General features: G+C 42.5%; 1 protein-coding gene across 5 annotated transcripts in view; it reads right to left on the bottom strand.

The window, feature by feature from the left end:
• Positions 1–16,018, bottom strand: part of SPTBN1 (spectrin beta, non-erythrocytic 1) — a 136,829-nt gene that overhangs the window by 66,854 nt on the left and 53,957 nt on the right. Inside the window, exon 1 of one of the 5 annotated variants that reach the window (XM_052783942.1) lies at positions 11,326–11,872. The exons of the other annotated variants lie outside the window; for them this stretch is intronic. Coding sequence (XP_052639902.1) covers positions 11,326–11,434 — 109 coding nt within the window. The 5' untranslated portion in view covers positions 11,435–11,872. Of the gene's footprint in view, positions 1–11,325; positions 11,873–16,018 lie in introns of those variants that run through there. 5 annotated transcript variants of the gene reach the window in all.

Here is a 16,018-nt window from a genome sequence, read left to right as displayed (position 1 = left end):
CACAGAAAAAAAAAGGTGTTCTGGCATTAGGTAGTTCACAAACATACACTTGAAAACTGCTAGGAACTGGACGTGATCAGCTACACTCACAGAGACTGCAGGAGAGGTAAACAGCCTGAAATGGGTACTGTGGAGCTCGCACCACCCTGTCCAGTCATTTCAGTCATTCAGAAAAAACAGGGGGGAAAAGTCCCCTCTCAGCTGCTGTTTTATTCTATGTTGCTACAACGGGCAGGTGCTTGTCCCAGCCTTGCTGTGCCCAGCCTAGAGAGAGCAGCTCTCCAGGAGCCAGTACAGAACTACGCTCCATCCCTATGGAGGATGCCACTGCCAGGACATGCTGCATGGCTAAAGATTTTACATATTAGGTGTCCTTAAGTGTTGTCTGTTCTCCAGGATGACTTGCGGCTGCTTGTGCTAAGAAAAAAAAAAAGTATCTGCAGCAAGGAACTAGCTGGAACATGGCTGGCCCCAGCTGCAGAAGACACACGAGCATCTTTCAAGTGGCACAGAGCATCATTAGCATCAACGTGCAGGCCAGTATCAGTGCAACTCGCCTGTTAGGAGCAAATGTTCCAGTAAATAAGGACTTATATCATGGGGATTTTATAATATACTCTATCAGACATCATTAACAACATCTTTATTTGGGGGGAGAGACAGAGAGAAAAGCAGTTAATAATACGTGAGCAGCAGCAGGTTTATGGAAAAAAATGTGCCATACTTCCATGTCTCACTCCGTGAACTCCTTCTGTAAGGACTTAGGCAACAGCTACGAATAATCATGTCCAGATGCAACCAGCACATAATCTGCTATTAAGAGGGTGAGGGATTATCAGCACACCTGTAGAAGTGTCAGTGGCCAGGACATCACCTAGGGAACAGTCAGGAAATTGTCTATGGGCATTGCCAATTTTCTAAATGACTTCCTTGAGCTAGAAGCGAAACATACCTTCCTGTTACCGGGTGAGGCCATGAGGATGAAATGCAACTCGCACCCCAGCAGGTGAACGAAGCCGGTGAACACACATAGAGGGAATGGGGTACAATTCACCTCTGAGACAGCAAATACAGTTCCCACAGCCATAGCTAAAATAGTTCCCGATACCCTTTCCTTCTCTTTTGGGCTCAAGATTAGAGCCTCGATCCAATTAGATTACATCCACTTAAACAACGAACCGCCACATACCCTGTGGCTTTCATCAGCACCTCCAGCCCCAGCGTGCGGGGCACAGCACAGCCCCCTTGACGCAGGGGGTGGGAGTGGGTGCACCCATCTGCACTGTGGGTCCAGACTCTGCCATCCCAAGGAATTACTTTTATTTAAACAACATGAGACACTAGGCATTTAAAGGTAGGGTTAAGCCAAACTGTTGAACTCCCCATGCATGAGAATAACAGAAAGGTCAGAAGTTCAGAACCCAACCAACATCTGATGTTTCTAGACACCTCCCCTATTTATTCAGAGCCTTACTAGATTGCCATTCCATAAAGGCTATTACTCATGTTAAATTGCAATCAAAGTACAGTCACATCTGCAATTTCAGAGCAGTCTCTTTCATTATATTGCCAGACAATCCGGAAAAGCTGAAAAGAGGAACACACCCTGAAAAAAAATGGCCGTTGCACTACCAGAGTAGGTCTAGTCTTCCTGGAAATAACTGTGGAAAGATACTAAACTAGATGCATAATTAATAATTACCCAAAGCAAACCATAGTTAGTTGACTACAGCTGAGACAGCCATGTTTTCACTTTCCTTTTTTCCTGGAACCAAATCATAATCAGATTGTATTTCAAAAAACTGGAAACACTGCCTGGACAAAATGAACACTAAGAATTGGATTTTTGGTTGGGTTTTTTTGTTGTTTTTTGTTTTGGGGGTTTTTTTTTGGAAGGGGAAGGCTGAACCCAACATACGGTATCAGTGTGGAGAAGCTGAAACCAAAGAGGAGTCATTATTTGAGGAGAATGAAGGAGCATGCCTGGATTTGAAAGACAAAATCCCAGGAGCGAGTGCCTCAGCACTGTACTGTTGTGCGGTTCCATTGCCTTTAACGGGGCTGCCTTGGTTTAGATTATCTGAGAAGTGGGCTCTGCATATTGGCTGATTTTCTGAAGAGTTTGGCAAGCCATTAAGTTAAATTTAGGTATCTCTATTAAACCATAGGGTTTTTCCCCAAGAAAAATCTGGGCAGCCAGCATTTATTTTGTTCAGATAAACTCTTAAATCTCTTTGTAACAATGCTTTGTTTGGTTTAATCCTTGCAGGCATAAAGCCACCCCTTGCTTGTGATTAGAGCGCTGTGGTAATAACAGATCATTTCTGTACCTTGCCACCACACTTTCTTCACCGTCTCTTTGGTATGTAATTCTCCGGCTATTCTACCTGAAAACTCAGTTCTGATAGAATTAAAACAGACAAGAAAACTTAAAGAAACCAACCCCAAAACCAAAACAATTCTCAGAAACATATGCTTGGCCATTTTGAGCAGAGATCATGCATCATCCAAGATATTTGCGGTCTCTGCAAGGGACAACAAATAACCGATTCCTGTGCGATGCCATTTGGGATGATACTTTTCCTGTTTGCTAACATGGGAAGTATTCAAAACCTGCAAATGAGAAATCATATTTATGACCTGCTTGCTCCCCCCCCTTTAATACAGTTTTACTAAAAACAGTGCAGGATCGTGCATTCTACCAATTACCTGTCAAACAGAAAACTGACCCTGTCCAGTTTAAGTTTGTCACGTACATGTAACTGGGCCTATGCCTTCAAGAATTCCAGCTCGTATTTTTATGAGCAAACCAAACTTGATCGAACATGGAATTAACAGCACTTCCAGTTATCTCATGAAAAGGCCACTTGGTAATGCCCGATCTTTCACAAGACCTTTGAAAAGCCACAAACATGGCCCCTAGACTATGCCACAGTGACTGCCTGCGTGTCTGCTTAACTGTACTGTTCCCCTCAAAACTGAAGGGCCTTTTTCTTTAAGCTTCTTTCTAAGTGAAACAGTGGGCCATTCAGCACGGCTACGAGACTGGTTAATATTAGTTTGGCTACAGTAGTTCTCTTTCAACAAAGGAGGCTCTCAGGCCGGGATACCCTCATTCCACCAGCAAGTGTACAAGGTCTTTTGTGTTAACGTGGGCTCTCCCAGCCATCGTGACCTTAGACTCCACATCAAAAGTCACAAGCATGAGTGGTCACCATCCCTCTTGTCTTTTCTTCTCTGAAAGAAATGCAAGGATTCAGCTATATGCATCTCTAGGAGCAGCAAGCAATTTTAGGCTCCCATGCCCTCCTTAATTACATGCAGGCTATCACAGAGGACAGTAGGGCCAGAATTACTCTGGGTGCTAACGATGTTCAGTATGCGAATGAAATTATGTGTGCAAAGCTGAGTGAAGAGTAAGGCCCTCCTCCCATCAAGTGGGGAGCACACGTTATCCTCTGCTTCTGCATGCCAGGCCACCACCTTATTCTTCTTGTGCTGAATTTCAGAACTGCTAGAATGCAGAGTAATCCATGAGTTTCTTATTCTCTCCATGAATGACACTTTACTTTGAAAGGACTAATTTTGAGTTGGGAGGGGAGTTGTTTACCTAATACTTACTCAACAATTTTCATCTCTGGAGTCGTTACGTCACTTCACTTGGACAACCACACTGGGAAAAGGACCATTACGTGCCAGCCCCAGATATAAATTTCCAAATGAAATACCAGATCTGATTTCTTGTGGGGAAAGCAAGCAGAGTCTAAACCACCTTATTTGTTTTATTCTATCTCCTTCACCACAGCTTTTAAAGTTAACGGAGACTAATTCCCAATATTTGGCTTAACAGTTTTCCCAAACCTGTCTATTCAATGAAGATAATTCATTTTCACATAAGGAAAAAATGTGTCATTGTCATACCCTGCTACTTAATAGCACATACTTAATACTTATCGATTCAACTTAAACAGGAGCAAAAAGACCTTCAGAGCTGTTAGTAATCAAACATTCTTTCAATGAATTCTTAGATGAAATTCAGACTCAAGCAGAAGGGGTGCACCTACCAAACCCCACATCCTGCTCTGGGATATCACAGAAGAGTAGTTTGGTACAGGGAACAGGAAATGGGGATTTTGTGAATCACATTGCAAATCTGTAATATGATTTTCTTCACCATTTCTACTTAGCTTAGGTAGCATTTCATCCACTTTAATAGTCAAAGCATGCACCCAACAGAAAACTGAAAGGTAAAAGAAACTGAGAAGAAAAAGGAGAAAATCACAAAACAGATTTGAGAAAGAACTCAGGAATGAAAGCCTACCATTGTTCTGGCTTTTTATCACCACTGTCATCTCTGTCCCTAGTCTTTTTTTATTGCCCCACTTTCCACAGAATTTAATGGCAAAACCCACAATCAATTTGAATAGGGCTCTTGAATAGGAAAAATATTTGGAATAGTAGCCTGTACTCCTACGTGGTTACAACATGCCTACAAAACATTGGGATCGTCTGTGACATTTAGCTTATTTGAGACATCCAATGCAGAAACACAAAAGGGCCAGTTCCTGTGCTAGCACAAATGGCTGAATTTCCAGATCCGCAGAGCTACGGGGATTTACACCAGTTAAGAACATCACACAAACCATTTTACTGTTCTAACTCTGGCAACAAATCACCCCCAGGGTATTCAAAATACCTTACTGTCCCATGTGAAAATATCTGCTTACAAGTTTGTTTACTTCACAATTTCAGAACCACAAAAAGTGCACCAAAATTGTCCTTTTTTAAACAAAATTATGCTCCAGAGCCTAGAGATTTCTGTTTGTTTCAAAATTAAGTTTCTTATACACACAGTTAAAAAACAAATATTACAAACATAATCTAAATAGAAACTGAAGAGAACAGGCTACAAAAAACCTGAGGCAACAGCTGAGAGTTGTAAATTTTCAGTTATTTCAGTGAGGAGCCAAACCCAATTTAAACGTTTACTTTTTCAACTGTATCAACACTGACCATATTAGCAGAAATACCTTACCCTGTCCTCTTTTAACTTGCCTTCTGTATCTTCACAAGTACCAAAACCCATAACCAGAAAAGGTAAATTTCTGGAAATTTTGGAGACATAAAAGAAATTTCAGAGCTTTTTGAAAGAGAAAGCAGGAATTTGGGGCAAAATGTTGTCTTCAGTAGCTATGGGATTATCAAAAGCTGGTTTATTTCTCTAACAATGAGGAATTTCTTAGTCCTCATTTAATCTTGAGCCATGGTAACAATTTATCTAGCAGTAAAGATGGAGTTGCCATACAGCCCTTTAAAACGGGGAAAATACAAAATAAAGTTGGACTTTGTTTCTCACTGTTCATTCTGAAAAAGTCTTTCACAAGAACTTTCTGTTAAATTTTCCTCAAAATCTCATATTTAGTTTTGTGGGATTTTTTTTTTTAATTATCAGGATTAGGAGAGAATGGGAGTGAAAGGTTTGAATGCTTTCTTTAAGTTCCTGGGTGTTTCTGAAGTTTATCCTTCATAGACAAAACTACTCCAGAACGTTCTGCAAAACCTTCTTCCAAAGGTTTGCTATACATCATCCAGGCAAAAATTTTAAAAGTGTAGAGGCAAAGTTAGATAGTTTATGCGTAACAAAATTAACAGACAACATGCATGGTCACTGAAACATGGCTTTCACTTCTGGCTGTACTCACTTCATCAGTCCCTGTCCGAAAAAAGGGCATGAAGCACAGATTCCCTGTACCCTGCTGCAATATTTAGGATTAGGAATAACGGCATCTGTGTGTCATTCCACAATTTCTACAATGTAATTGTAGGCTTTTACTTCTGGAAAGGGCAGAAATAAGGCAGCTCTGAGTAGCCTTGTGTCACCATGATTCTCTGCATCAGTTCTGTGCAACAAGGGGATGTGTGAAGAGTTGAAGTTAGACCAGTTGGTTTTATGAGTAGACAAATACAGTCCTAGCAAGTGATTTGCTACAAATGTCTATTTTAATGAAGAACCTGGACATGTTAGTTACAACACTTACCCGGTCATTTCCTCCAAGTTAAATCCCTAAATTATACATACAATTAGTTGGCAAGATCACTTTTATAACCTGCAGATTTGAAATATTTCTAGACAGAGAAGACTTCCACCAATATTCAGCTACCATCTTTGTTTCAGATGGCTAAAATGCCCTAAAACTGAGTCTAGGATTCAGATATGTTTGCAGGAATCTTTACATTGGAAAGAAAAAAGGCCCAGTTATCACAGAAATGCACATTCAAAACACTGCATTTGACATCACTTAAAAACTCTGTGCAAATCTGACAGGGCTTCTGACCACGTAGCTTGTGCTCATGTGTTCACCAAAGCCAGAAGACTGAAGTATGCTTTGACACATGCAGGCTTTGGAACAGTTGCAGACAGCAGAAAGTCAAGCAAAATTTGCCACAGGAATATGAATATATTTGCAACTTCAGTGGATCTGAGAGGGTGGGGGGAAAAAAAAAAAAAATCCATGTCAACCAGACACATTTCATCTGGAATGAAATTCAGCCTTCCCGCATTTCACCTTTAACAGTAATTACCATGACAAGAAATGCCAGTGACCAATTTGGTAGACAAAGTAGGATGTCCTTCAGTTCACTAATCACTGCCTGTAGCTATGCAGGTCATTGCTCGCAGGAGACTGAAATCCTTTAAAAGGTAGATCTTGCAGCAAGGAAGACAGCTGTTGAAACTGTCTTTTCAAAGGGCACCCCCATAACTTCAGAGGAGCCTGGGTGCAGCAGAAGATGTCACTGCCTTAGCGCAGGACAGTACTTCAGCAACTCCTGTCAACTTGTCAGTTCACAGTGGGAGCTCCCTGTTTATCCCTGGGCATAGGCAGGAATTTGGGGCTAAGATTTTCTTGCAGGAAAAGCTGTGGGGAAGCCCTGCTTCAGAATAGAAAATGAAAAACAAACAGGAAAATTTTCCTGCTGTTCTGCAGCCTGGATGGGAACCAATCTATGCATACGGATCCCTGTATTATCGAAGCTGATTATCATTGACCACTTAAAAAATAGAAACTGTGTGTGTCTCTTTTTATGCCAAACCCAAGCCCAGACCAAACCTACTTGGGTCACTGCAGATCAAAGGATTACACAGCCAAGGAGCTCCCCTGCTGAAGAGCACTGCTATCAGAACAGGGGGTTTGCCGCAGACGCCCAAGATACTCACACAACTGCACTTTGGTTTCTGGTGCAGGTAGTGCTGTGTAGCCACGGTCAGCCTTTCGTCGCCATGAAACAGAATTTAGAATTGACCTAAAGCTGGCTTAAACACCTCTGACGGGAAAGACAGCTCACCTTTCCTACAGGCTTATTCCAGTGGTCGCTACAATAGGTGTCAAGTTTTTCAAACCATACTATTTCTAACATGGCTCAAAAGTAGTAATAAAATAAAGGCACTTCCACCCAGGCAGCCTGGTCACCGAAACACATCAGGCTCCCACTAGAAATGAGCAGTTTCCAATCTGAAATGCAACATTAAAAAAAAATAAACAAAATCGAAATGTACCATACAGCAGGGTACATCACAAAGCTCCTTTGAAAGCTGGCTTTCCTCCAGGGATTTATCAGGAGCACAAATCTAGCTCACCCCCATCCCCCAGGATTTTACATTTGTAATTGGCAGTGGAAATTTCACACCTAGGGCACAGCCTTAGAGCTGAGACCCAACTTTCCAGTTATACTGCGGGAGCTGATAAAGTCACCAAGCTACTAAATGCCAGAAATGTTAATAAATACCATGCTGTCCTGTTAACCAGGTGGAGAGGAGCCTGTGAGCAGTGATGGTAGCTGCTTCTGGTGGCAGCTTCCCTGTGGCACTGACTCTGGCTGCCTTCACTGTGTAAGGTGATATATACAGCTGCAGGGATCTCCTTCCAAATTCCTGACTTGCATTAACCTCTTCCTGCCAACTCCTACAACTGCGCCAAGCCAATCCAATGGATCCTGCCATGTTAATGTAGCACAGGTGACAGCCTTGGTTTATGGTTATAATACATCTGGTTTGCTTTTCATTTAATTCCTCAACCAAGCAGGACAAATTTTCTCCACTGACGCACCCTGCACAAGCTACGTGGCAACGCGTTTTCCACATACAAGTTTTGGGGTCCTGTCTTTACTTGCAGAGAGCTACTCCAGTCCTGCAAGACAATCCCTTTCTACTGAACAAGTGGCCATGAGAACCAAAACTCCATACCTAGGTTTAAGATGATAGCAACCACTGATACTATCTCTCACTTGTCATTCCAGGACTGGGCCAACTAACCATAGTCAGAACTTACTGAAACTTAATAAAGGAAACAGAACTTGCTAAAGCATTTTTCTCCCCACACCTGCGCCAACATTCTCACAAGCACAAGGACTGAGTATGCTAAAATTCTCAATTATAATGCACAAGAGTTCAGGGTTTCTTTTAACACAAAGCCAACCTTGACTCACTTGCAGCACTGTCTTCTGCCACATCCTGCTTCACTCCAGCCCATCAAGGCAAATGGGAGCTGGGATCTTCTGCAAGGTGACCCTTCCCAGGCACAGAAGGAGCCAGTCTGGTCCCTTCAGGGCAGTCCCACAATTTGCACTGGCTTCACACCCCAGTGGGACAGGGCTGGAAAATCTGCTTTAAATGCTCCACAATCATCATCAAGTTGAACAGAGTTTCGTTACAATCATCACTTCAAGGCATTTAAAAGAGGTGGAATGTAGGGAGTGCCTAGGTGATCACTTATGATCTGAACTTGCTTTGGCCTGGGAAGAATTAGGTTGGCTCCTCTTTTCTTATGTGAAGCTGCCAGTGCCAAATCTAATGTATTGTCTATCTTAGGAAAGAGGAGATCAGAGAGAGTTGTCCTCTACTCATTGCTGATCACACTTCTGCTTCGTACAGGGCCTGAGCACTTGCTCTGTGTTATTTTAGTGAAAACAATATGCTCCTAAGTGCTTTTTTTAAGGAACACTCCCAACCTTCAAGGGATCTAAACAGTACCTTGCTATACTCTAGTGCAAAGGATTCCCATGAGAACTCTAGGAACTGAAAAAGGAGGGGCAAATTCAGTGTGGAAAGAACATGAGTAGAGGCTACAGTAACCCTGTATGGTGCCAATACTAGTGCTACTCTAGAGAGCTGTCCTACCGGAGACAAGGGGGATGAAATGCTGTTACGAAGGAGGAAAACACAAGAATAAAAAGGCAGGAAAGCTTCAAAAGGTACTTTTTACCAGAGACTGAAGGAGGTTTGAAACATATCTGCTTTTACTTGTTTGTACACTTTCACAGTGAGAAAGGTGAAACTGGCAATAAATTTGTAATTTAAAAATATTACATATATTCAGCTCATCCTTGCTGGGTCTGAGCCTGGATGCACTGAGCAATGCCCGGTGCCATAGAACACCCAATGTTTTCACCAGAGCCTTCCAGCAAGAGGACAAGAATCACCTTGAAACCTTACAACTACAAATTAATGGCTTTTTTAGATATTCTTCAAACAGAGAGCCATTAATCCAAGGAAAGACACCTTCTGTGTCAGCAGAGTTAAGCCACTCCCTTTACAGCACACAATATTTTATATGGTTATTTCGCATTTCATGGAGTATCTAGTGCATAATTTAAAACATTTCCTGTACCTAAGCTCCACCCTGAACAAGATCATTGGCAGCACTATTTTTCAAGCCTGTCTACCCTCTCTGCAATGTGAGTAAACAGCTATGGGATGGTCTACTGCAAAATCACTCTTTACAATTGCAGGAGAATTCACTGCATTTTATCTCTTTTGTTAGAGGAAATTGCAGTACATTTAAGGACAGCATTGCAATTTTTGGTTTTGTTTTTTTTTTTTAAGTCAACACAGTGCATTCCACTGACGGGAAAACTCACTTTCTGTGCTTTCAACACTGCGGTCTGCTTTCCTCTTTCAATGTGATGTAAACACACAGATAATGGATTCCTGAAGCAGTGACCCTGAAAATGATAAAATCTGCCTTTTTTAGACTGCTTCTTTTTAAAACAAGTACCTTCTTTTTAAAGCAAGTACCGCAGCCTAAGATCTGACAGATATCCAAGATAAAGCCTCTAACGCATTCCCTCGTGTGCAAGTTCGGAGCCCGGATTTTCCATGCCTTGCCTGAGGAATGTCTGTGTTGCCAGTGTCATTTTATCTTATTATATCCAGTATGCAGCCATTACTATGAGCCAGTTTACAAGATAAACAAAGTACTATGAATGAATTTTTTTTTTCCCCTCCTTCCTTATGCCAACAAATAGGAACATTTTTTGCACTAACCAGGCTCTTTCTCCCTCTCTGACAGGAACCTCAGGACCACACTTGTGGCACACACCAAAGTAAAATAAGAAACATGCACGGAAGGGCTGTACTCAGGCTGCTCTGGGATTATTTATGGAGTCACATGGATGTAGAGGAGGAGGAGGTTTGGTTGTGGTTAAGAATTCTTTTTTATTTTGAAACTGCAATGCTGGAGTTCATTCATCCCTGGCACATGCCTTCCACAGAGAAACAGCAGAGCTTGGTTTAACCTGTCTGAGGCAGAGAGATGCTGGGCACAATCCTCCTCTGCTGCACTGCTAACGATCTGATTTCCAGCACAGGTCAGAGGCCTGCCCTTTAGAGAGCACACAACCACTCCCCGAAAGAAACGTCTGTTTTCTCACACAGATAGAGAATATAATGGGAAGACATTAAAGGACATTTTCCCTGTCTAAAAGCAGAGTAACACAAAATGAAGAAAATTGAGAATGTTAAAGTACATGAATGCTTTCTTGGAGATCGTCTACTACATGAGCAAACTAATTCGTTTGGAAATTATGCAACTATTCTTCATTTGAAGACATTAAGCCACCCGCCTTTACAGGAGGTACACAGGGAGTCAGAAAGGGCTCTCACACTGCAATCTGCACCCAAATCAAGCCAGGATTTTATGATTAATTTCTAGAGTTATGACTGTATTTTATTTAAGGTTAAAATAAATAGAAAGACTGCTTCCTCACTCTCCCCCTTATTGTTCTAAGTGACTTGTCTGGGTTAGTCCTCATCTGTAATGCTGAGTTGGCTCAGACAGGGACATGCATCTTAGTACTGCATAAGACTGAGGACACCTTCAGAGAGAGAAAAGCCACACAGTATCTCTTAAAAGAACTCAAAGCTTTTTCCTATAGCACCACTTTTGGCCTCTTATTAGCACCTTGATGCAACGGGAACAAGCCCAGACTAACATGTTTACGGGGATCATACCTTAGCAACACCTACAAAATAAACCAGCACAGGCTTACCTTGTAACTGCTTGAATCTTCCTTCTAACTGATTATAGTTATACGGCACCTGAGATGCATATCCTGGAGACAACGGCCCAGGCATACTTGTTGATTTTTGTAATTCCATTTACAGGTAACAGAGGGATATGATGAACCGCAGCATAAAGGAACCACAGGTTTCTCCACCATACATCCAAGTAAATCCCAGCTCAGCTTCCTCAGTAGTTTGGCTTCAGTCCCTAGAGAAGACGCTCTCACTGAGCCCTAAGTAAATAACTGCTTCGGTTCAAAATCCAGCAGTGTGGGTTGGCGGTAAGTTGTCTGTAACGGATTCAAACTTAAAGCACCACGAGGGGTTTTTTTTGGTGGCGTTTTTGTTTTTTTACCCCCACTCCACTACAGGCAACTCAAGTGCTCGAATCTGGTTTCAAATGCTTGTCTGGCTCTGGCAAAAATAATTCGAATAAAAGCAAGCCTGCGATTCAGCCCAAAGTAAAAGCAGCATGGAGCCAGGCGCTGCCGTCCTCGCCAGCTCTTCCAGGAGCCGCGCACACCTCAGACCTTTCTGCTGGTTTGTAATATAATCAGCAGCCGCCCGGCTGCGGGCTGATGTCACTTGATTACCATAGAGCACCGTGGAGGAAACGAAGGCTGTACCAAGGGCGAAGGGGCGGCGGAGCTGCAAGGCTGGAGCAAGTTCTTCCGCCGGGCGCAGCCCGCACAGCCCTGAGCCCCGGGGAGGGGGGCAAGGTGGTCATGGGGTCCCCAGGTCTCCGCTCCCAACATGCTGCAAGGGCCACAGCAGACGGTGGTATCTTCCTGAGCAAAGCCGGTGGAATTACAATCTTTTGTTTAGAGCCTCATGTAACGGAAAAGTCTCAGATTACTATCACACGAAAAGGAGGGCGCTTTTCTTTATTTATCTGCAAGTCCGTTCACTTGAAAAAGTGACACACGCACACACACAGCAGCAGCACTCATTCAGTATTTAGCAAGAGGCGAGGAGGGGACGCAGAAAGATGTACGCTCCAGCACGCTGGGAACAAATGAAAGCTTTGTGAAAAGGTTCTTTAAACAGCCAATTCCTGTCGCTTCATTTTATGTTACTTGTCGATATTGAGGATTTTGACATCTCCTCTGGATGTGGCTCCTTGCCCGTTTATCAGCATGCTGGGTATTATTGCAAGATTAGTGGTTGTTTGGGCTATGCACTGGAGGGGAAGGGCTCTAACGTAAATAAGAATGCCTTGCCTCCCATTGGCACCTTAATACCCTGCTGTAATATAAACGTGCATGTACTGGAAGTCCATTCCTGCAGCTGGCATTAGGCAGAGGATGTCAGTTTTCCCTCAGGGGCACGAGCTCCTAGCCCTCACTTACTCATAAGTGAAATTAAAAGGTCAATTCCACATTCGCATTCTCAGCATGTAGCATTTGCCTGTTCATTTTTAAAACTGCTGATAATGTTCACACAAATGTTTCTCTTTTTTTCCTTCTCTTGCATTTCCAAATTCCTTTCCAATGGAATCCACATTGTCTTCTCCTCCCGCTCCATCCCCTCAATAAACATTTCAAAATGTTGCCTTTGTTTTGATACTGTCATTTCACAAGTTTTTAGTCATATAGTAATTTATGTGAGGACAATTCCTGTGGGAGAAGCTCAGTCCACTCCCACTGACTCGCTGCAGCCCTAGCTCCTGCTAGGCGTAGGGTGGAAATTCAACCAGCCAACACACCAGGAAACAAATGTGCAAGAAGTCCAATCATGAACACTGCTAATTTAGGGCGAAGTGATGGAAGTCAACACTTCTCAACTGAAGCTGGGGTTTCCAAAAACATATGGACTGCTGAAAGTGCCTGGCACATTGCTCCCGAGGTCATAAATACACTTAAAATATTTATGGCTTTTAACTATACTGTTTTACTTAGAACAACAACATAGCCCTAGTCCAGAGTTGCTTATTATACTGATACAGAAGGGCTTTTACTAGCATATTTCAGTGAACCCCTTTATATCAATATAGCTGTATTTACACAAGACTTTTGGTACTACAGCAGACCTCAAGTAGAACCTAAAACATTTTTGAAAGTTGGCCTTCAATCCTTTCAGCACTACCTACACTTGGCCACTAAAGACTATTCAGCTGCCCAAGCCAGATTTTACAGTATCAGGGAAAAAACTATTGTCCACAGGGGCAGCTAAAATGCCGCTGTACAGGGGACCAAGGTACTGCAGGCTTGTGCCCTAAATGCAAGGTGAAAAGAGGATCTGAGGAAGAACCTGCACTCGCCACTGCAGCAGGCAGGATGCTGCTCTCCAGACAACAATGCAGTGATGTGGCACGGCAAGTCCCCCGTTCCTGCTAAACCTTCCCCTGATCATCTTTGTACAGCCAGCTGTCCCTCCAGCATGCAGGGACCCACACACTGCGGTTGTAGCCATGGGATTTCCAGGCTGGGGTGGGAGGGAACAAGGGCAACACAAAAATAAAAAAGGCTCCAAAATTTACCAGAACAGAGCTCAGGAAACTGAGCTGTTTATATACAAATGCGAACTCCCCCAAAGCTCAAGGAGCACATTTTACCCAGCACACAAGTACAGGCTTATTTCCGTCACAAATTCTTTTCCTGCAGCTTTCTACCAACAGCAGCTTTTGCCTGCGATGCCTGACCTATGTTATAATTAAACGAAACCCTTCCCCTCCAGAGCAGGCAGGCAGCCAGGCCCTACCTGCAGGCATATCAGCTCATTACTGTCCCACCTTGAGCAAACAGATGTTGCTATGCAAGCTCAGAAGGTAAAACTAAAGTCTAAGTGACTGACAGGAGAGCTGGTGTGTTTTTAACACCATAAAGGCCATAAATCAGGAGCCAGGAACTTTTCCCCAGCTGAAAGCTTTCCCAACACCTTTGGTAGGCAACACACTAATGCACGTGACCATTATTAAAAATACTAAAAAGTAAAATATTACAAAAGCAAAACATTAAAAACAATCATTTGGCTTTGACCCATATAAAACACAGACCGGCTTTCCCCACCCTGTCATAAAACATTAATACCACATACACAAATTTACACTTCAGATTGTCCCCTCTGGGACAACTGAATCTGGTAAGCTTAAGACTCCCAAGAAACACTGAACAAAAGTTGGGGTTTGAGTCTTTTTGTCCGTGTCCCCTCTCTGTCCCCCCCAATTCTGGCCTGCCCAGTAGCACTAAATGCTACCTTAAAGAGAAAGAATTGCAGCAGGTATGGAGCAGTGCAGGCTACACAGCGAGTAGGGAGAAAGCTAAAGGGTAGGGGAAGAATCTGTGTTTGAACTGAGCTTATTTTGTTCAAGATTTGAAAAACAGAGATGGAAGACCCTAACACGTTGTGGAGGACTCGGGCAGCACTCACTGTGAAATTCTGACCTCATTTTAGCTGCCATCCAGGTTGACATTTGGGCTGAACAACAGGTCGCCAAGCAACAGATGTGACAGCCTTTTTTAAAGATCGTATCAGCTCCTAGGGATGGCCCTAATCGCCAGGTGCTGCTGACTCATCTGCCAAAGCATTACTGCTGCTTTGCTGGGCCTCTGGCGTACATTTTGAAGGCTCCACTTCACAGGTTAGTGCTAATTCCGTAGAAAGAGCAAAGCAAAATGGGGATCTGTCTGTATTCGTGGAACACTACACCCTATGTAGCAAGGCTTCTTAAAAATGGGCATCCTGCCAGTTCCGATTTTTGAGTCACATCAATCCTAATACATTCGTTTGCTGTTGACTCCAAATTAGTAAACTTGAGACCTGTTCACTGCCACAATGTAGCAATGCATGAAATCGATCACAAGGCTCTGGCATGCTGAGCCCTTTTTTATACCTGGTTTCTACTCATTATCTCTGTTTCTCTTTAATTGACTACGCCCTTGACAATACTAATTAGGTAATGTGTTATGGAGGGGAATTAATACTTTAAAGGACACAGATAACTTTTAGCACTGGCCCAAGTGTAACTTACCAAATCAACACAGCTTGAAATTGTCGATGGAGTAATTCATCACTGATTACAGTGTTGGAGAAAATTAAGGGCCAAATCATATAGTAAGTTTAGTATATTCCTAATATATCCCTAATAAGGGAGGGAGGGTTTTGTTGGGTTTTTTTCCCCCCCTCTAAATTTTGTTCTCACTTTTCTCCCATAGCTGTGAAATAATTTTTGCTTTCATTCTTTGAATTGTACCTCTCCCATAGTATCTGGCTGGTAATGATGGCTTGCATTATTTGTGTACTTGTTAGGAGTAAATAAAAGTGCAAATTATTATCTACTTAACCATAACACAAAGTGTGACTTAGTTGACATGATCAGAGGTTTGCAAAGCCTCAAGGAGAACAAGAGGTTGATTACAGTAATATTATGAATGTACAAATAACATCTGGAGGCAGGTGCTTACCCCAGAACGGAAAAGGATCTGTCCCAGGATCTGTCTTTATGTGGTTCTGAAAATTGCTGCTTAAGTGAATGGGCTCCTATCACAAAGGAAAAAACTAATGTTTCTAAGGAAAAAACTAATGTTAGATCTAGCAAAATTACCATCCAAATCTCTAATCAACAATGTTTCTAAGATTGAACAAAACTATCGCTTTTCTCAGCCAAAAAAGTCCCTTAAGAAAAATCTTAGCATATTCTCAAAAAAAGTATAGGCAAAAAAAAACCCCTCTAAGAAATTC

The sequence above is a fragment of the Harpia harpyja genome, chromosome 4 (genome assembly GCF_026419915.1).
Source record: "Harpia harpyja isolate bHarHar1 chromosome 4, bHarHar1 primary haplotype, whole genome shotgun sequence".
Lineage (NCBI taxonomy): Eukaryota > Metazoa > Chordata > Aves > Accipitriformes > Accipitridae > Harpia > Harpia harpyja.
This window is presented reverse-complemented; position numbering and strand designations above follow the sequence as displayed.